Raw genomic sequence first — 21,576 nt, forward strand, 5'->3', positions numbered from 1 at the left:
GTGCCCAGGCCACAAGAAGTGCCGAGTGGCTGGCGAGATGGCTTCATGGTTAACACCAGCCAGCTACATGGGTCTGATGATCTAAGTTCAAAGCCCACAGTGGAAGGAAAGAACGGACTTCCAAAGGCTGTCCTCTGACCTCTGCATATGAGCTGTGGCACACGTGTGTGCACACACAAATAGAGGGATGATAAATACAAATTTTAGTCAAGCATGATGGTGCACACTTCTAATCCCAGCACTCAGGAGGTAGACAGGCAGATCTCTGAGTTCAAGGCCAGCCTGGTTTACATAGAGTTCCAGGACAGCCAGGGCTACACAAAGAAACCCTTATCAGTTTTGCTTCTCTGGAGAACCCTAACACAATTCCTACAGGAAGGAACCTTCACGTGCATGCTGTGAACGGCCTGTGTGTTCTGAGTCAGCCCTTCCACCCAGGTGGTGCCTGAGGGAAGCACAAACCGTCAACACTGTCAGATGTCCAGACGGTGACGACACGGGGAGACACATCCCAAAGTCCAGCAGTGTGACCGCCATCTGATCAGTGCCCAAACTCTCCTTGTTTTACTTTCTATAAAAACAGCCAATCTGAGACAGAGGGGGCAAGATGGCTTCTGGGAGTGTTAGCCTGCTTTTTCTCAGATGGAGAGCCATCTGAGCAACACAGACATTCAGTTCCTGCCTCTGCTCATTGACGGTTGTGAGCTTCTGTGTTCCAGTCTCAGAGGCGCTGACAGAGATGTCAATTACCTTCAAGGGGTCCTTAGAAAAGTCCGAACCTGACTCCTGGGAAGGTGGCGGGTGGGACTGGAGGCTGTGACTCCATTCTGGGGTTGGAGCTCAAATGCTGAGATTGGTTGTGAGCAATGAGGAAATGAGGGAGGAGACACTGACCATCAGGATTGGATTTTCTTCCATTTGTGTGATGATTCAGAGACACCGGATGGTCTTCTTCAAGAGTAATGTAATTAATCACAGGTCATGTCTGAGAAGGGCTCAGAGAACAGAAAACACAGCTATCTGATAAGAGACCAGGACGTAGTAAACATTATATCTGAGAAGGGAGCAGTGTTAGAAAGCATACATGATAAGGAATCCTGCCCCAAATACTAAAAACAGGCTGTGAGACATAAAGATGAACACATGCACAGGCGTGGTTGTGTGAAAGACAGATTGTAAATGGTAGGGGATTACCAGGGCTGAGCGGAAGGCAAGCCTCTTTCCGCGACACCGCCTAAGCAGCTCACTGAGTGGCTCCTTCCCTGCCATGGGCTGCCATTGGAGTGGATGATGAATGCAACCTCATCTGGTCGTGAGAAGCGCACGGCCACAGGAGTAGCTGTGGGTGCTCCAAAGAGGGGAAGGGTTGTGCCACTCGAATCAGTGCTGGGAACGACAAGCAAGGTTTTCCCAAGAAGCAAGGCATTTTGACCCACGGCTGAGTGCACCTGCTGGTACGTGAGGGGAAGGACAAGTGTTCCTGGATAAACTGCGGGTGCCAATCTGAGCGTTCTCAATTTGGTTGTTGTAAAAAAAGAGAGAAAAGGAGAGAAGGAAATTCCTGGACTGACAGATCGACTGTGCCTCACCAGTAGGGACCTAAAAGAGCAAGCAGAATCCAAAACCTTTTCAATCTCTCTAAAGATGATGTCTCACTACGTCCTCAGAAAGCCCTTAAACCAAGAAGGTGGGAAACCCAGGACCAAAGCACCCAGGGTTCAGCGTCTTGTTACTCCACTCGTCCTGCAACATGAACGCCGACATATTGCTCTGAAGAAACAACACTATGAAAAACAGAAAAGAAGCTGCGGAATATGCCAAGACCATGAGGGAAGACAAAGAAAACCATGAGCAACAGGATGCCAGGAGACACTGGCTGTCCTTGCTGAGAGCTTTAGGTAAAAACAAGTCTTAAGAGAAACAAATAAATTACCAGACCTTGAAAAGCGGAAAAAGTGGATGACGTGTACGATTGAAACCTCCTGCCCTGATTACTCCTGAAGGGAGGGAGGGGGCATGCCAGTTAATGTAGGCTGATTTTCGTCTTTGCAAGATAGGAAAATAACTTGTGTTGATTCCATTGGTTCCACTACTCAAGTCTCCGGTGCTTTCTTCCTGTTTTTTCAAGACAGGGTTTGTCTGTAGCTTTTTTTGGATTCTGTTCTGAAACTCACTCTGTAGACAAGGCTGGCTTCAAACTCTCAGAGGTCCGTCTGCCTCTGCCTCCCCAGTGCTGGGATTAAAGACATGCGCACCACCGCCCACCTGAACTCCAGGGCTCTTATTATCAAGGGGGGGGAGGGAATCAGTGTTTCTCGTGTTGCAAATGAAGGGGGTGATATTCTGGAATGAAGTGTTCTGTCAATATGCACAGTGAATATGTGCCAATAAAAGAAAAGAAAATTCCTACTCCTGCACCCAACAAAAACGAGAGAGGAGGATTCTGGGCCCCTGAGGTCAGACGATTTCCTTTACTCTTGTGACATCCCAAGAAGTTGTGGGAACGGCGTGTGGGTCTGCTCCCCAGCTCCTTTACCTAATTGCAGAAAATTGAGGAGACTATGACCATGCCCTGTTTCTATGGAGACATCTGTGATGACACACACTGCTCCCAGGAGCCTGTAGGACAGGAGCATTGGAAGCTTGTCTTTTCTAGCTTGGGCCCCTCTGAGGGTTCAAGCTAAGGTTGACATCCCCTCCATAACTGGCGCTGTACGCAGAAGCAATAGACCTTGTGGGGTCATTCAGGGTGACTGTCTGCCTTTGGTTCTGTCTTCTCAATGAAGAAGGAGAACTTCCCTGAGGAGCTCAGCTTGGCATCTCCTCAGATCAGCAAGGGCCTGGTGCTGCTTCAGAGCATGGCCAACCGAGACTTCCGTGGTCCAGAGAGGAAGCTGCAAGACAACCACAGACCCAGCAAGTCAGCCCAGGCTGTCAGTCGCTACTACCGCAAAGTGGTACGGAGTTGGGTGGAGTAGCTCTAACTTCCCGGCACAGCCAGCATGAAGCTAGCCGTTCCTCTTCCATGCCAAAGACCCATGGGAGCTAGCAGCCCCATTGGCACATGCTTATTGGCAATCTGCCACACAGAGTCCAGGAGGCCTGCAGACTGCTGCTTCCGGTGTGGCAGAGCCCTGGCTGGCCTAGCCCGACTTCCTGAAGGACTTATGACCTCCTATCCAGAGCCCCCAGGCTTTCTTGGGGGTAGCTGTATGGAGTTGCTGACTTCCCCCTCTGCAGACCTTGGCTCTTACTTGCTCTGGACAGCCAAGCCCAAAGGAGGAAGTCAACTCTGAACCCTGAGCAAAGAGACCCCGTCTGTCCTGAGTGTTACAGAGGAAGATGAGAGACAAGGGCCCAAGAAAGGGAAGTCCAGATGGAAAGGCCACCTGCACCCACCATGCACCAGGGGAGCCAGGGATGGTGAAGGCTGTCTCGGTGACTTCCTAGTTGGGTGCTGAAAGCCCAGCCAAGGGTTGTCTCTAATGCAGAGCCTTCTGGGAATGCTTTTCAGCTGGCCAGGAAAGGGGCGGCCCATTGCCACGAGTAACAGCATAGACAGGGCCCCTGCAGCCACCCCTAGGCACAGCCCAAGCCCCTGGTCTCACTTTTTCCCCTGCCAGAGCCAACTCAAGAAGCTCAATAGCCCTAATGGCTTTGTGTCTGAAATGGAAGAAATGAAAAAGGCCTTTCTCATGCGGCCTGGATGCCCCCAGTTCAGTACCAGAGCTACATCTGTATCTCACGTGGGTAAGACCACCCTCCCCCAGACCAACAAGGGTGACCAGAACAACCTGCTGCCTCCTGGAACCCTTCAGCCCAAAAGGAGCCTCTGGGGACGCTTCTGAAATCGCCGGTGGGAGCACAGAGTCTCTGAGACCTGCACAGAGACTGGGGGATGGCGAGATGCGAGAGGACAGACCTCACACTCATGATTGCTCCTTCTTGTTTTGCTTACATCTTGCTTTGCTGAAGCCCAGGAGAGCACTCAGCGCCTACCCAGGGCACATATCTCAGAGTCAAGGCTACATTCCAACCTCTTGGATCCCTGACCTGCTCTTGCCCCATGTCCCCGACACCAACTTGGGGACTTGTCTGTGAAGTTCAGCAATAGCCCAGCATAGGCTCCACTCCCCAAGGGGAGCTGTGGAATTGTTGTGGGGTGGGCTGAGGGGCCACAGAGTCTAGGCTGCAGGGTCTGTACCTACATTCGCTCACAGATACCTCCATCAGTCCGCTCAGGTGATACACTGTGATCAGATGGGTAAAAGACAGAGCACATGGGATCTTTTGTTGTTGTTTTTTGTTTGTTTTGTTTTGTTTCTCGAGACAGGGTTTTACTGTAGCTTTGGAGCCTGTCCTATAACAGGCTCTTGTAGACCAGGCTGGCCTCGAACTCACAGAGATCTGCCTGCCTCTGCCTCCCAAGTGCTGGGATTAAAGGCGTGTGCCACCACGGCTCTGTTTAAGCCTCTGTTTTGAAGGAGCCCAGGGTTCAGTGCTGTGCCTCCATCAGGAAGACTCACTTGATCCTGGCCTCCTGTTTAAAGATAACATGACAGCCTTGACCCTAGAGATCTTGGAACAGTGAGAACTTCTCGTCACCTCTGGCACCTTGCACATTCCAGGTTCTGCCACCACGGTTGATCTGCCCAGGGACACATGCACCAGCTCCGGAACCTGGAAGATGTCCGAGGACCAGCCCCTGGACCGGCAGGGCTCTGCCACCAGTATGGACGGTAAGGGGATCCTGAGGTCTCCGCCTTCATCTTCTGGGGTTCTGGGCAATGAAGCTGACCCCCAGGGATGCCTGATGTGTCCTCATGGAACTCTTCCTAGAATTGCCTGCTTCTCAAAAACGCTGAGGCACAGGCTACCCAGGTCCAGGGCTGTAGCGGGACTCTTCTCTCATTGGTGGAAGACACTACCATTGTTCCTTGTCTTTGGCTGAACTGCAGCTGAAATCTGTGTCCTCTCCCTTCTTTGTGCCCTTTCCTTCCAGCCCCTTGGGTACCACATCCTTGAATAACTAAATAAGCTTTCCTTTGCCAGAAGGTGAGATAAACGTGATAGTTTCAAATAATAACCCGTAGTGAACAACTGCCTCCAAGGTCAAGAAGGTGAAGAACCCCCAATTCTAAAACAAGACTCTGGGGTGCAAGAGGACTGGGTCATGGGCAGTGGCAGATGGCTTCCTGCCCTGAATCCCAGGCTCTCGTCCCTCCACCCTGGGGTCTGAATATGGACTTTGATACCCGACAACCCTCCTGAGTGTGTTCTTGGTGTGTGTGAACAGATTGTGGTGGTTCCAAGGGCTATACATAGAATTCTGGTCGAGGAGACACAAACTTTAAGCTTTTGGTTTGGCAGTGGATGACAGCTGACTGGACAGATACCGGCCTCTGAGGGAAGGTCTGGAAGGGTGGATATTATCACGGAAGATTCCACTGCATATCCACAGGGAAGACTCCAACTGCCCTCTGGCCTGTGTTCCTCCACAGGGCGCCTCTTTTCATTCAGCAAGAGTGCTTGCGAGCTCAACTACTCACGCAAGAGGAGTGAGCCCCCGGCCACGAGCCCTACCAGCAGCCCAACCATGGTCAAGAGGTCCCAGAGAACCAGAATGCCCTGGTACATCTCAGTCATCCATGAGAAGGTAGGGTCCTACACCTGGTCCGGCATCCTGCCCACCCCACAGGGGACTGTTGTTCTACTGTCTGGCTAGCCGTAGCCTAAAATGACACCCAGACACCCCACATTGGCTGCTATTAATCCAATGATTCTCTCACACACCCGCCCTGCCTCCTTCCTTCCCGGTGTGTGGCACTTTAACCTGGCACAGAACTAGTTAGCATGTGTGGCCATCAACCAGTCTATACACCTTCAGCCCAGAAATCCCTGTGAGCATGAGTTCAAACAATCTGAGTTAGAGGCTAGGAAATGCCCAGAGATCTGTGCATAAGCCAGCACATTCTGGTGGGATCCTTTCTTTAAATAAGAAAAAAACAAACCAACAACAAATCAAAGGTGATACTTGTAAAAGTTGAGCACACAAACTCACTTGTCTTAGAATTATGTTGAAATATGATATCCAGGTTATTCTGGCCTTATTTTTAAAAATTCAGAAGTACTTCTGGAGTGATATTTTATTTGTATCTAACAGATAAAGCTTGCTTGAAGATCAGGGGGCAGAGCTAAGCCACTAAGTTAGCCATGGAGGCCAAGCGGTGGTGGCAGACTTTAATCTCAGCACTCTGGAGACAGAGGCAGACAGATCTCTGTGATTTCAAAGCCATCCTGGACTACACAAAACTGAATCAGTCTAAAAGAGAAACTAGAGCCAAAAGGTGGTGGCTCGCACCTTTAATCTCAGAACGAGGGAGGTGGGGACAGGAAGGGACATGACTGGACGGAGAGAGGAATATAAGGCAGGAGGAGCCAGGAGCTCAGTTGCCGTCTGAGGATTCAGTCTGAGACGCAGTCTGAGGATTCGTAGAGACGGCGTCACCTCTTCGGTCTGAGCATTAGTAGAGGTAAGAACTCTCTAGCAGTTGGCCACTCTGCTTCTCTGATCTTTCAGCTTACATCCTCTAGTATCTGTCTCTGGGTTTTTTATTATTAATACTAATTAGAATTTGTTCTACACACTTCATCTAGGCTTTGGGAGATTCTAGGTTATCACTATTCCCCAAACTCTGAAGTATTTGTTTTTCAAATCATCTTTCCTACCATTTTGCCCTCTGGGGCTCAACCCCTGGGTCTTGCATGTGCTTATAGCACCAAACCTTCTACTACTTTTTATTTTGACACAGGGTCTCACTGATTTACTCAGGATGGCTTTGGACTCATTCTACATACAGGCAGGCCTTGAATTTGCAATCCTCCTGCCTCAGCCTCTGGAGTGAGTTGGGATTTCGTGCTTACAAAACAGACAAGTTTTAATAAATCACAGATTTTATGTCTTTACAAGGTAGGCGTTTCCCCTTTTCTGCTTCCTGCAGTTAGCAGGCATGTAGGAAGTGTCTGACCCCTGAAAGTCTGTGTTACTAACCTAATGCGGTGCAGCAGCAGGGAGCGGTGCCATCATGGCCTGTGACTCCTGCAGCAGAGGCCTCTTCATTCCTGAAGCCGCTGGCTCCTGTCATGTCTTCTTCTGATCAGCTGCTTTCTCTGTGCTAGGCTTTCTCTCAGTGTTGGCTTTAGGATGTGCTAACTTTTTTCAAATGGACTTACTATTTCTAGATCTTGAATTCATGTGTTCATGCATGCATGTGCAGGTTCATCTGTGTGCGCTCGTAAACGTGTGTGTAAAGGACAAAGGTCAACCTTGGATACTGTCCTGCGAATGCTGTCTGCCTTGTTTTTGAGACAGAGTTTCTCGCTGGCCTGGATCTCACTGATTAGACTAAGCTGGCCCCAAGGATCTGCCCGTGTCCATCATCTCAGGGCTAGTGTGTGCCCCTTCTGGCTTTTTAAATGTTAGGTTAACTTTAAATTATTGGCTTTAATAGAATGAGACAGCTTTCCATTCTGATTTTATCTGTATTGTCTTTTTAATTATTTTATATGTATAAGTGTTTTGTCAGCATGTATATCTATGTTTTATGTGTGTATGATGCCTGTGGAGTCTGGAGAGGGTACCAGATCCCCTGGAATTGGAGTTACAGATGGTTGTGAGCCATCATGTGGGCGCTGGAAATAAAACCCTGGTCCTCTGGAAAAGCAACTAGTGCTCTTAACCACTAAGACATCTCCCCAGGTCCAACACCTATTTTACATGGGTTCCAGAGATCCAACTCAAGTCTTCCTGTTTGCTCAGCAAGTACTTAACTGGCTGAGCACCTCCCCAGCTCCCATCCATTTTTTTAAAAAATACTTTTTTAAAAAATTTATTTATTTATTATGTATATAATATTCTGTCTGTGTATATGTCTGCAGGCCAGAAGAGGGCACCAGACCTCATTACAGATGGTTGTGAGCCACCATGTGGTTGCCGGGAATTGAACTCAGGACCTTTGGAAGAGCAAGCAATGCTCTTAACCACTGAGCCATCTCTCCAGCCCTCCCATCCATTTTTTTTAAAAGTCAGTGGGGCTATAAGAGAAACCCTGCACACTTGTTGAATGCATGAGGAAGAACACCATTGGACAGAAGCAAATGAATTTCTGCAAGTCCCAGCCAGGACAGGTTCCTGGCATATGTGTGATAGGTCCAGAAGCTCAAAAGTGTGTCTGTCCCTTGTCCCAGCCCTTCCACCTCTGCCATGCTGGCAAAGGTGTTCACCACAGGGCTGCTGCTGCTCACCCACCAGGATGGAAGCCTCTGAGAGATGGCGACAGGCCTGGCTCCCTCTAGGAGCTCAGATGGTGTTACTGGGATTGTCTTTGTGTCTTCTGAGAGGCTGTAGTGACAGGGGAGCCACTTGCACCAGCAAATTTGCCCCATGCCATCTTAGCAGTCCCCAGCAGGAAATGGCCAGTTTCCCCGGCAGCAGTTCTCAGACTGCTTGGAGGCACCTACATATGTCTGAGATCACCATGGTCGGAACAACGAGATGTGTTCTCTGGTATTGTTTTCCCACTTTGCTTTTTTATTTTGAACATTAAAAAAATTAATCGTCATACAAATAATTCCCACACCCCTTTCACATTTTCCAATGCTACAATGTTGCATGCTGGCCTCTTTCTGATGTGTGGGGGTGTTGAAGGAGCAGCGGGGCTGTGTCCCGCCACCCGGCTAGCTTTACCCAAAATAATTACACGGAAACTGTATTCTTTTAAACACTGCCTGGCCCATAGTTTCAGCCTCTTATTGGCTAATTCTCACATCTTCCTTTAACCCATATTTAGTAATCTGTGTAGCACCACGAGATGTGGCTTACCAGGAGAGATCTTAACCTGCGTCCATCTCGGAGAGGAGAAGCATGGAGACTCACTATGGCAACTGTCTGAAGCGTCTCCCCCACCCTGCTACCCAGCATTCTGTTCTGTCTACTCCGCCTACCTAATTTTCTGTTCTCTTAAAGGGCCAAGGCAGTTTTCTTTATTAATTAACCAATGAAAGTAACATAGACAGATAACAGTCCTCCATCATGGGGGGGCAGGGGTATGTATGTGGTTTTTGTGCTTGCAGACACATGTGCAGGCACGTGTACCCATGTGCATGCCTGTGAGGGTGGGAAAAGGACCTTGGCTGTCCTCTCTAGTTGCCCTCTGCCTTATTCCCTTGAAGCAGGATCTCCCACCAAACCTGGAACTAGCTGTTTTTTGGCAAGGCTTGCAGCCAGCATGCTCCAGCTATCTTCTTGTTTGTATCGGGGTTAAAGGTGCACAGGGTCTCACATCTGGCTTTCTACGAGGGAAGTGAGAACCCAAACTTGGGTTTGTAGGTGGAATTCTTCATTGGGACCGCCAACTCCCAAATAGCTATTCAGAGACTTATTAATTATAAAGGTTCCGTCCATAGCTCAGACTTATTACTAACTAGCTTTTATATTTTAAATTAACTTGTATTTCTTATCTATGCTCTAGCACGTGACAGTACCCTTTTCCAACAGGGCAAGTTCGTCTTTCTCCTCGCTGCATCTCCTTGTGACCCCTGAGATTTTACTCTCCTCAGCTTCTCTTTCTTTGCCCTGAAAATTCTCCCTAGCCATGGGCCAATCAGCTTTTTGTTAACGATGAGAGCAACACATCTTCACAGTGTACAGAAGGATTATCCCACAGCACAGGTTCTCACGCTTGTACAGCCAGACATCGATCTTTCCAGCCCCACTCCCTTCTTTCTCAGATCTGTGTTTATTTACTTATGTATATGCATGGATGGACCTGAAGGTGGCTATGCGCGGTGCCTTCAGAGGCCAGAAGAGGGCATCAGATGCCCTGAAGCTGGAGTTATGGGTGGTTGTGACCACCATGTGGGTGCTGGGAACCAAACTCAGGTCTTCTGTATTCTTGCCCATGAGCCATCTCACCTCCTTTGGCTTCATTTCTCCCCTCCCATTCCTCCCTTTCAACCATCTCCCTATACAGTTAACTCCTGACGTCTGCCCCCAGTACTGGGGCCTGAGCCCAGGCCTCAACACTCAGAGCAAGAGTTCCGCCACTGAATGATGCCCCTAGCTCTCTGTCTACTCTTGTGAAAACTTCAGAATGGATATCATTAAATTGCCCAGGCAGGCTTTGAATTTGTGATCCCCCTGCTTCAGTCTTCTGAATAGTTGGGAGTTCATCAGTTCTTGTGTCTCACACTTTCCCCTGGTTTCTATTTTCATTAGGCTCAAGTTTTGGTTCTTTTCTAAATTCTAAATTTAGATTTTTGAGGTGTCTATTTTCTTCATTTATAAAAATGTCATGTGTATGGGTGTTTTGTCTGCATGAAAGTCTGTGCATCGTGGCTGTAAAGTGCTTGTGGAGGCCATCAAAGGCCAGGACTCCTGGGACTGGAGTTGCAGGCAGTTGTGGGCTGCCATACGGATGCTATGAACCAAACCTAGGTCCTCTGCAAGGTCAACAAATACTCTTAAGTATGGAGCTATCGCTCCAGCCTCTAAGATGGCTGTTTATATTAGTTTATATTTCTCCCAATAAGTAAATCTCAAAACCACAACCTGGCATTTATTTATTTGTTTGTTTAGTGTGTGTGTCCCTGTGTGACTTTCTTCCATGTGCAAATACCCTCAGGACCAGATGAGGGTGCTGGCTCCCCTGGAGCTGGAATTACAGGTAGTTACGAGCTGCCCTGCATGGGTTCTAGGAACTGAACTCTGGTCCTCTGCAAGAGCAGTATAGAGTTGGGCACGTGGGACAGCACTTTAATCTCAGTAGAGGCAGGGAGATCTCTGTGTGTTTGAGGCCAGACTGGTTCCAGTCATCTGGAGCAACAGTTAGACACTTGTCTCAGAAAAAAACAGTACTCATTTTTTTTTTTTTTTTTTTTTGGTTTTTCGAGACAAGGTTTCTCTGCAGCTTTTTTAGAGCCTGTCCTGGAACTAGCTCTTGTAGACCAGGCTGGCCTCGAACTCACAGAGATCCGCCTGCCTCTGCCTCCCAAGTGCTGGGATTAAAGGCGTGCGCCACCACCGCCCGGCCAACAGTACTCATTTCTGAGGCATCTTTACTTCCATCACAGTTTTATGTTTGTCCTGCGGTGTGACAATGGCCCCACATTCAATTTCATCCATTCATAATGTTTCCTAACTTCTCAAGTGGTTTCTTCTTCATTCCATAGGATACACAGAAGCCTATAACATTATTTCAATTAACTTGAGAGATTTCTAGTTGCCTTCCCTTCCAGATTGTTCCGCGTGGGTACTTTTCCTCCTGCCTGGAAGCCTTACCTTAGTCTTTCTCTGAGTTCATACCTGCTGGTGAGGAACTGTTAGCCGAAGATGCCTTTAATTTGCCTTCCGTTGAAGAACTGACACAGTTGAGATTTTGAGAAGGCAGACTGAGGGGCTCCCTAACAAGCTCCTTGGGGGGGGGGGTCACTCTTGGGTGACACTTCCGCATAAATGTGTGGGCCACCAAGAATACAGGTATCCTGAATTACAGCGGGAATGCTGACCAGGCTCTGGTCCTGACCTAAATGCCTTTGCGCAAGGATTTAGGGTCCACTCCCAGGACAGATGCTAATGCAGTAGAATCCCAGGGCGTGGCTCCCAGGGTGTGGCTCCCCAGGAATGGCTGCAATAAAGAGCTGCAAAACTTGTCCTAGGGTTTAAGTGTCTGGGAACTACTGCTCTCTGGGTGGCTGGGAGGGGATATGGGGACAGTTGGCCTTGCCTGGTGGCCCAGGAGTTGCCTCTGGTTTCCACATAGGATCATTCCCTGGTCCGGCTGGGAGAAGAACTCCAGCGCCTCTCGGTGCTGGAGACCCAGATGCAGAAGAAAGATCAGGAGATCTTGCTGCTCCAGAAGGAGAAGGAGGCCCTGAAGAAGCAACTGAAGGCCCTCCTCAGAAGCAAAGGCACAGAAACATATTCCTCTTCCATCAAGACGGTGAGCCTTCTGCCAGGGGCCTATGGGAGCACTGAGATAACACATGAGCTGCAGGCTCTGCCCTCTCAGATATTAGCAGAGGGTGGGGGAGGCGGGACCCTATGGCCAGGAATGGTCCCCGGATTGGTCCAAGACTTGATGTCTTTCACACCTGATAACAGCTTGTGCTTGTCCGGGCAGATGTGAAGTGGGAACAGGGAGGAGGCTGGAGGTCATGGGCAGTGTCTGGGTACCTTGTGAAAAACTGCCCACACAGATAGATACCTGAGGAGGAACAGATGGGACTTCTGCTCCCCCATTTTCTCCAAGGGCTCTAACACAGGCATGAGAGCACAGGGCAGGCAGATGAACTACAAACGAGCATGCTCACTGTGCCAAGTGTTTGCAGAAAGCTGTTCTGGTAGGGCCCAGAGCCCCAGAGCTGCTCACCCACAGACTTTCGCCCTGTTCTACTGGATGGCACTGTTCCCTTGCCCTCTGCTATGGTTACCGCTTGGAGATATTGATGTTCCCTTCCGGGAGGGTGAGGGACGAGGGCAGCATCACCTGGAGCTCCTGTGGGAGTTTGGAGAGCATGGGGTTCATAGCAGCATCTGACAGGATCGGCCATTTGAGGCTTCGCTGAAGCTGGGAAGGGTGAGCATGCTGAAGACGCCACACAAAGAAGAGGAGGAGCTTCAGCCCTGGATGCAGGTGTGGAGCAGGCTGAAGCCCCAGGCTGAAGTCACTCCTTAGATGCTCCTAGGGGAAGAGGAACGCTAGGAGGGAGGCCCCAGCCACAGTGCCCCTCCCTGCAGCCCTGAACGTTGCTGGCCCTCCCTAAATGCAGATGAGGCCAATGTGCAAGCTCAATCAATGCCCCTCCCCCACCAAGAGCACAGATACTGAAAGGTGGAGGTACCTCTCCCTTGTACCTAAGGACATTTGTGTCAACGCCCAGTCCCTTTTCTCTCTGTTCCTCAGATGCAGGATGACTTTAGCACGACCGAGAGCAAGGAGCTGCCGATGGAACCAGGAAGTGTCGTGGAGGAAAAGGGCCCCAAGGGGCCCCCAGAGGAGGCTGGAACTACTGCCAGACCTGGGAGTAGCATGGGCAAGATGGGGACTTTGCGTGAAGAGGGCCTTGAGGAGGAAGAGGAGGAAGAAGCAAATGGACTAGAAGAGGAGGAGGCTGTGGTAGAGGAGCAAGAACTGTGGGAGCTGAGGGAGGAGGAGGAGGACCAGCTTCCCAAGAGGTCGTACTCCCTGACCGAATCCTTTGAGGAGGAGCTGATGGCCCAGCTGGAGGAGTATGAGCGCATGTTGTTGGACTTCCAGAGTGAGCTGGAACTCACCAGGACCAGATATTCCATGGCCACAGGTAGGAAGGGCCGAGGGGCGGCTGCCATGGGGTGTGGGCGCTCGGTTGCACTGACTCTGTCCAGCGGGCAGGAGAGGCAGGAGATACAGGTCCCTCTCCACCAGGAAGTTGCACCAAGAAAAGGTAACAGGGCATTCAGACAAGCACCTCGGGGCCTGGGGCTCACAGCTGGTCCTCACTCTCTCCTCACTCTCTCGTTCTGCCTGTGTCCTGCCTCGCTGTTAGGGGCCATCACATCCTTACAACGGCAAACCGAATTCCAGGAGTCTCAGCTGCGAAAGATCACCATGGAAAACGAGCTTCTGGAAAGGGAACTCCGCGAACGAAAGCGGCAGATACAAGCCATGACCAACAAGGTGGCTGTGCACTCAGCAGCCCCCGCTAACCAAGTCCAGGGCGCCAGCTGGTGGTGGTAGAGCTGAGATTCCTATCAGACTGTGGACAGCCTCTGTGTCCCTATGTCTTGTGCCATGGTAACCCTGGTTACTTCTGAAACATTTGCCAGCCCCTGATACCTAGGCTGAGTTTCTCCACATTTAGGGTATATGCTTAGCTACTGGGCTACTCACGCTTCTGTTAACAAATGCCAGATACAGAACATGTTATGAAGTAGGGAAGTTTATTTTTACCCAGGCTACCCCACAAGTGCCTCTTCTCATGGCCCCCATCCCATAGCAATGACATCTAAGTCTTCTAGAAAATTCTTCAGGAAACTCCACTATAGCATCAGATAATGCGTCTCATAGAGTCATCTTCACTGTGACATCATCAAATGACTTCCTCTTCCCCAGCATCCTCATCTGCCTTCCAACGGGGCAGGCATTCTCCCCGTCCTCTGCTCACCTAACATCATCGTATCCTAGCTTCCATTCTGTGCTAACATCATTTCCGCCATCATTTGAAACATGTAAGAGTTCACTAAGCAACACTGAGATTCCTGTCATAATCTTAAGCTTCTGCACCCACGTCCTTCTCTTTCTTGTTTCTGCGCAACGCATTTCTAGGTTTTTTTTTTTTCAGAAAGGATGTATGCCTGTAAGCTGTGGGAACACAAACCACCTGCAAACGCCTCAATTCTACACATTAATAACCATCAGGTTGACCACAGTTTGGAAATCATTATCCCACCCAGCTGCAGAAGCACTGCCCTGCTGCGAAGGCAAAGACATTGTTCCTGTCACTTCCAGGCCTGCTGGTGGGAAGTCTGAGGTCACCTGTGTGTTTTGAAGGTTGTCTGTTGGAAAGCTGTCAGATCCTGTCTCTGTCCAGGGCATCCTGAGATCTGGCAGAGCCATGCCTTAGTGCCTGGAAGTGAATCACCTCACGCTGTGCGGCAGGCACTGGGTGACACTCTGGAAGTGTGTCGTGTGTTCTACAATCTTTGTGTGCCCTGCTGTTCACTTCCTCCTTCTGTTTAGTTCTGTTGCCACACGTGACAACATGCCCTGATAGAAAGGAACTTGGGAAAGCCTGGCAGTGGTGACGCACATCATTAATCCTAGCACTTGGGAGGCAGAGGCAGGTGGATCTCTGAGTTCGAGGTCAGCCTGATCTACAGAGCTAGTTCCAGGACAGCTAGGACTATTGCACAGAGAAACCCTGTCTTGAAAAAAAAAGAAAAAGAAAGCAACTTAGGAGGCACAAGGTTCGCTTTAGCTCATGGTTCCAGACCATAGTCCGTCAAGGCAGAGCCAGAAACAGCTAAAGTCCAGTCATGAGGATGCTTAATGCTCCTTAATGCTCAGGCAGCTTTGTCTGCTCCTGCACAGTCTCGGACCCCAGTCAGGAAACGACTGCCCATTTTCAGGCTTAGCCTTTCCAAATTAATTAGCAATCAAGACAATCCCCCCAACAGATATGCCCACAGACTAGCATGATCCAAACAATCCTTCATTGAGACTCTTTTCCCAGCTGTGGGTTGTATCAGATTGGCAGTTAAACTAACCACATTCTTTTCTAGATTAGTTTACTATTTTTTTTTACATCCTTTTCATTTTAATTGTTTGGTTAGGCATGTGCTATACATTTCCACTCCCCTCCTCTCCCCCTCTCCTCCCCTCTGCCCTCTATGCTCCTTCAGGCAAATGGACAGACCTAGAAAAAACGGCCTGACCGAGGTAATCCAGACCCAGAAAGACAAATATCATATGTACTCACTCATAAGTGGATATTAGATAACCAGCCTCCAGACCACAACCCCAGAGAACCTAGGGAACAAAGAGGACCCTAAGAGAGACATAGGAAGGGGAAAAAAGATGATTTTACTTTTTAAAGTAAAAAGGATGGTGGCGCATGCCTTTAATTCTAGAACTTGGGAGGCAGAGGCAGGCAGATCTCTGTGAGTTCAAGGCCAGCTTTGTCTACATGGTGAGTTCCAGGAAAGCCAGAACTACACAGAAAAACTCTCGAACAACAAGCAAAAAAATTATGTGTATGTGTGCGTACACAAATGTATGTGTGAATGAATGCGTGTGCATAAGTGCTCACAGAGGCCAGTAGAGGTCAGCCTGGCTGCTGGAGTGAGCTGCTTGACATGGTGCTGGGAGCTAATCTCCGGCTCTCTGCAAAGGCAGTGAGTGCTCTTAGCCACCTGGTCATCTCTCCAGCCAAGCAACCACATTCTTCCTTTCTGATTTCTCTTAGGGAGCTCCAGGAACTTGGATTGGCCCTCTCATTGTGAGCTGCCCTTACTTTTAGCTTTCTGTATCCTTAGGTTTCCTCAACTCCATCGGTAGCTCTGCTTGGGAGTTTCTGTTTCAAATGTTTGAAATGTCCATCTATGCTGCCAAGGTTTTTTATCTTCTTTTTCCAAATGCCGTCCCCTTTCTATCTCACAAGAGCCTGTCCTCTCTTCCTGCAAAGGCAGCATTGATGGGAGCTGGCTGTCACGTTCTGTGACAACGTCTAGAACTGAGCCCCAGGCATGTTCATGACAATCCTCCTGCCTCTGCCTTCCTGTCCTGGGATCACAGTGTCTCTGACATTTCAATGTCTTGCTCTTCCATTTCTGATGAGCCTCCCTTGGTCTCTACTATTTGTTTGTTAAACTGGCTGCCCCAGGGCTACCTGGAACCTCGGACTTTGCAGTGAACACACTGTGATCCAGAGTGGCCCCTGGAGAGTTTCCGTAGAGGTCTCCTCTGGTGTCTGGGGCAGTCAAGTTTCCTTTATAGCTAGGGGCTGAAAGAGCGTCTTGACTAACGAGCAAAGGTTTCTTGCTCCGGTTGTGGGCCTGGAGGGCAGAAAGCTAAGGATGTCTCTATACTCAGCACACAGGGGAGGGTGGCATCTTCAGGCCTGAAAATGACTAGTCTTTATCAGATTGGATAAAAGGGCAGGTAGCTGGCAGGCCAGGGCCTGCCTTTGGTTTCCCTGTGAACGGTTTAGCGTCTGGCTTTCTTGGCTCTGCCATGTTGGATGCCATCCACTGCTCTGTTTCCCATCTTCCACTGTGTCCTTGGCGCTCTCTCTCTTCTTGCATGTCTGCAGAAACCCACGGCTTTTTCTTCTTGGGAGGGTGGGGAGGCAGGTCGGGTGTCTGTATTCCACCTGTCCTGGGCCTGGGACCCACGCTGACTCCACCTTCTGCTCTGCAGTTCTCCAGCCTCCGGGAGGAAAAGAAGCAGCAGGGGATAATGGGCCTCATTGAGAAGGAAAACTTTATCCTCCGACAGGTGATGGCACGGGCACCACTGAAGCCTGGGCTGGGCTATCCTCCTTGTGGGTTGGGGTACCATGATGGACAAGATAAGGTTGTAGCATCTTCACAGTGGAGTTGGCCCTCTTAATTCAGACAGCACCCCACTCAACAGACCTACACTTGGGTCCCCTGCCAATGGCTGGGCTGGGTGGCAGGAACCCGAGGCTCTTTGCCTCCATCTTTTGGGAAGACTCGGTGAGATCTGCACAGGAGCAGCTCAGGCCACACAGCTAATGCTCTGCCCTTCCTGGTTCCCCCAGCAAGTGTCTGACTTGGAGACAGAGCTCCTCAAGCGTGATCAGGCCATTGTGGAGCTGCACAGCAAAGCCAGCGAGCTGCAGGCTCAGGTCAACCTGTACGAGGACCACCTGAAGCGGTGGAAAGAGCTCCACAATGATCTCCAGAGCCGGAATGAGACAATCCAGCAAGCAGAGCAACAGACTCGCGTGGTCCTGGAGTCCTCTCAGGCCAGGGTAACGCCCACCGTTGCGCCCCACCGAGGGTTCAGATTCATGTTGATGACCACCTATATCCTAACCCACACCGACCATATGCCCAGCAGACGAGGGCTCTGGCTCATTCTGCCTCAGATTGCAACGTGCAGTGTAGAACTGATGTTTGTGAAGTAGTAGAGGAGGGAGTGAAGGCTCATGGAACATTCTGGAAGCAGAGGACAGGAGCCAGTAATGTTCGTGGAGAAAGTGGACCTTGGGTTCACCTAGAAAAAGAGGCAGGAGGGAGGGTGATGATGTCCATGTCTGCCCTCCTCTCATCCCACCCCTCCTGCCCCTCCCCAGTGTGTCTCCCTTCCTGCTTCAAGTCCTCTTATCTTTTCTAAGTTGATTTTTTTTTATAACCCGTTGAGTCCACTTTGTGCTGCCCATATGTGAACGGCTGTGGGGTCACACACTGGGGGGCATGAACAAGCAGTCAGTGGTCACAAAGACTCCTTCCCATACCACTCATTAACTGCCAATAGTTCCTCAGCTGGGGTGGGACCTTAGGAGCCCACTCTGTGCTCCACTCTGGAATAAACAAACAAACAAACAAACATGTGTATGTGGTGTGTGGGCGCCAGCACGTGTGAGCACAGGTGCCTGTGAGCCTAGAAGCTTCAGATTCCCGCACAGCGGAGCGATAGGGGGTTGGAAACACCCCAGGTGGGTGCTAAGAGCTGTAACCTGTGGTGGTTTGAATGAGAAGGACTCTCAGAGGCTCAGCTTCCATTGTTTGCGAGGTTCCCCAGCTGGTAGAACTGCCTGGGAAAGATTCGGGAGTGCAGCCTTGTTGGAGGATGGGCCTGCTTCTACCTCCTACTTGTGGGTCTTGGGTGTGTGTGCCATAATGCCCTTGCTGCACCGTCGCAGACTTCAACCCTCCAAACATGCAGCTCAAACCAAACACTTTTATAAGTGGCCTTGGTTTGGGTGTCTTATCATAGCAATAGAAAAGTAACTAGACAGAATCAAATTCAGGCCCTCTACAGGAGCAGAACAGGCAAGGCTCTTAACCACTGAACCATCTTGTCTCTCACAACCTATACTAGAGTTTTTAACTGGCTTAGTATTGGCCTCCATGGCTGTGTTTTGATTGTGGAGGTTGAAGGGGTATATATCATAGATAAGAGAGAGCTGTCTAAAAACTGATAGTCTACAGAGAAGGGATGCTGTGAATTGTTAAGAGGCTGAGGTGGGGCTGGAGAGATAGCCCAGCCATTAAGAGCTCTTGGCTGCTGCTCCTTCAGAGTACATGGGTTGAATTCCCAGCACCCACATCGCAGCTCACAACCACATGCAACTCTGGTCCCATAGGGTCTGATGCCCCTCTTCTGGCTTCTGTGGGCATTGCATGCATTTGGTGCACAGATGTACAAGCAGGCAAAACTCCCATACACATAAAATAAAATTAAAGCAAAACAAACAAAAGAGAGGCTGAGGTCTTCAGTGGCAGCTGGAAACTAAAATTTAAAACAATTATTTGTGTCATTCTTTTATTTTTAAAACATGTATTTTTATGTAGGTGCATGTGTGAGTCTGTGTGTATACAGTCTGTATGCATTCAATCCCCTGGAGCTGGAGGTACAGGCAGCTGAGAGTCCTGGGTCCTGTTGGGTGCTAGGACCCGAACTTAGGTCCTCTACAAGAGCAGCAAGTGCTCTTAACTGCAGCGCCATCTCCCCAGCCCTGTGCTAATATTTTAAAGTCATATGCAGAGCTGGGGATATATCTCAGCAGTAGAGAGCTTCCTAGCATGTGGGAGTCCCTCGTTTCAATTCCCAGGACTCCTGGTGGAGACGTGTACTTTTCTAGTTTAAGAACTTAAAAATAAGTGTGTTGGCATGCTAAAGTTTCTGTGCTTCAATGCGGGGCCACAGCTCTTAGGTAAGTACCACTTCCAGCCATAACACGCAAGAGCAAGAAATAACTTCCCGGCCTGCAGGGCTTACGGTGGCAGTACCAGGCATCATTCTTAGTAACAGTGGGAGATGGCTTCACCTTTGTTCACAGCTGGAGAGACTAAGGAATAAGATCATCCAGGCCGTCTACAGCGTCAGTGGGACCAAGAACTTGTCCACAGAGCTCTCTGACAACTACATCCTGGAGTCCCTGCAGGTGAGACAACCCAAGCTGTGTCCCAATTGCCCACCACCCAAGACTCGAGGGAGAATGGGACCCAAGCTGTGTTCCTCTGTCCATCGCTGAGGCTAAGGGAGAAGAGGACCCAAGCTGTGCTCCCTCTGCCCCTTGCCAAGGCTGAGGGAGAAGGGGACCCAAGCTGTGTTCCCTCTGCCCCTCGCTGAGGCTGAGGGAGGAGAGGACCGGTCCCAAGCTGTGATCCCCCTGCCCATCGCTGAGGAGGTCTGGACTCAGTTTGTAAATCCGGTTCTCATCCCAGCTGTATCACCATGCATTGTAACTCCAGGACTGTGCCTTTTCCCTGCTCAACCAGAGAGGGCCAGCCCATCCTTGGAGATAGCTCTAGCATGGAGCTGGAGAATCTGAGTTGCTCTCAGCCTCATGGAGGATGGCACCCAGTTGCCCCTGATCCTCATCCCTGCACACAGAGAGGGACAAGCTATCTGCATTTTGGAAGTTCTCTGCCCAGCTCAGCTTCCTTGGTGGAGCTCCCTCCAGAGAAGCTTCTGGGCCAGAGTTCTGGCACAGACTCCTTCCTCTTGGCCTCAGCCTTGCCAACTCCTATGGACCTAGAGTCCCCCAAAGCAGAAGCACCTGGGGGTGCAGGCTGGAGTAGTCACCACCTGCCAGCCCTCAGTGCCAATCCTAGCTACTCTGTGTTTCCCTGAATAACAGGGCCTTCCCTTTATAAAGGGGATGAACCCACCTACCCTGAAGGTATAGGGTACCAGAGCCCTGGGGATGGCTGAGGTACCAGGCTGCTCTGCTTGGGGTCGTATGCCACACAGGATCACATCTCCGCTGCATCGCCCAGCGAACCCAACATGCTCACATTTCCCTGTGGCTTTGGGGAAGGAGCCTGGGTCACTCCACTGTCACCTGTGGGGACAGGCCTGTGGTCATATGTCTGCTGGTGGGGAAGAAGAGGGACGGAAAGTCAGAGAAGATGCTCAAGGCCCTGCATCTCTGCTAGGAGTGAGAACAGGGCTAGGGCTGGGAAGGGACTGGTCAGGCCCTGCTGCAAACAGCTTCTGGTGTCTAGGAATCTAAGGTTCCCTTCAGTGGCACACTGACTAAAGGGGTGGGCTCGGTGCACGGGCTGACTCCTGGGACAGCATCTCTGAGGTCCCACCACTGGTAGGGATACAACACTCCAACTTGCCTGCTGCAGCAGCAAGTCCTGGGTGGGGGGTGGGGGACCAAGGTAAGGAGCTGGAGGCCACCCATGGACTGTTTCTTGTGCAGAGAATCATCACAGAGAGAAGCGAGTTCTACAGCCAGCTGAAACAAAAAGGTGTCAAGGTGCCCCCGCTGCAACAGTCAGACATCTCCCTGCCCAGCAAGCTCAAGAAGCTGTCTCCCAAGTAGACCTGGCAGGGACCCCAGGACGTGGCCTTCCGGGCAGAAGCCAGGACCTGTGCGGCTTGCTGTGTGTTAAAGAATTAAACCTTAGAGTTGGCCATGGTCTCATCTTCTCTGCTACCTACAGGACCTCATCCTTTGCACCTGAACCACACGGGCCAGGTCCCACGCCACGGCCCCATTTATGGGGGAGAGCCACACCTCCAGAACCCCTCTTCCAGGCTTCACTTTGCAGAGGGCCAAAGACCACTCCCTGCTTCAGATCCAACACTTCTGCCTGGGGCATGCTCTTGCTACTGGGGCCCCTTTGGAAGGTGGGAAAAGCGTGGGATGGGGTAGGTAGTGCAGGGGCTGAGGACAGCTCTTCCCAATCGATTGCCTCCTGGCGTCTGAGGTCAGGATGTTTTCACATACGACTGTGCCCCGTACCCTGATGAATATAAAGCGGCTCTTTATACACATATTATGCCATACACTCTCCTGATCCTGCGGCCGCCCGTGCACGGGACGGCATCAGTG

The 21,576-nt window shown here is 50.4% G+C and overlaps 1 protein-coding gene across 1 annotated transcript; it reads left to right on the forward strand.

Annotated features, from left to right (window-relative positions):
• The first annotated feature begins 2,780 nt into the window (after positions 1 to 2,780).
• Positions 2,781 to 21,063, forward strand: Ccdc27 (coiled-coil domain containing 27). Its single transcript, XM_038335527.1, has 12 exons — positions 2,781 to 2,957; positions 3,624 to 3,750; positions 4,629 to 4,739; positions 5,502 to 5,656; positions 11,820 to 11,999; positions 12,600 to 12,692; positions 12,963 to 13,359; positions 13,585 to 13,715; positions 16,956 to 17,033; positions 17,320 to 17,532; positions 19,567 to 19,671; positions 20,941 to 21,063. Exons 1-12 carry the CDS (start codon positions 2,781 to 2,783, stop codon positions 21,061 to 21,063), a joined length of 1,890 nt encoding a protein of 629 aa, XP_038191455.1.
• Positions 21,064 to 21,576: the final 513 nt, after the last annotated feature.

The sequence above is a fragment of the Arvicola amphibius genome, chromosome 6 (assembly GCF_903992535.2).
Source record: "Arvicola amphibius chromosome 6, mArvAmp1.2, whole genome shotgun sequence".
In the NCBI taxonomy this organism is placed as follows: Eukaryota; Metazoa; Chordata; class Mammalia; order Rodentia; family Cricetidae; genus Arvicola; species Arvicola amphibius.

Bases quoted from the DNA above. Each gene is read 5' to 3' on its own strand.
- Ccdc27 (XM_038335527.1), top strand. From the start codon at position 2,781: ATGAAGAAGGAGAACTTCCCTGAGGAGCTCAGCTTGGCATCTCCTCAG. The intron at 13,716-16,955 runs GTGGCTGTGCAC...TCTGCTCTGCAG, and splicing joins TACAAGCCATGACCAACAAG to TTCTCCAGCCTCCGGGAGGA. The intron at 17,533-19,566 runs GTAACGCCCACC...CTTTGTTCACAG, and splicing joins TGGAGTCCTCTCAGGCCAGG to CTGGAGAGACTAAGGAATAA.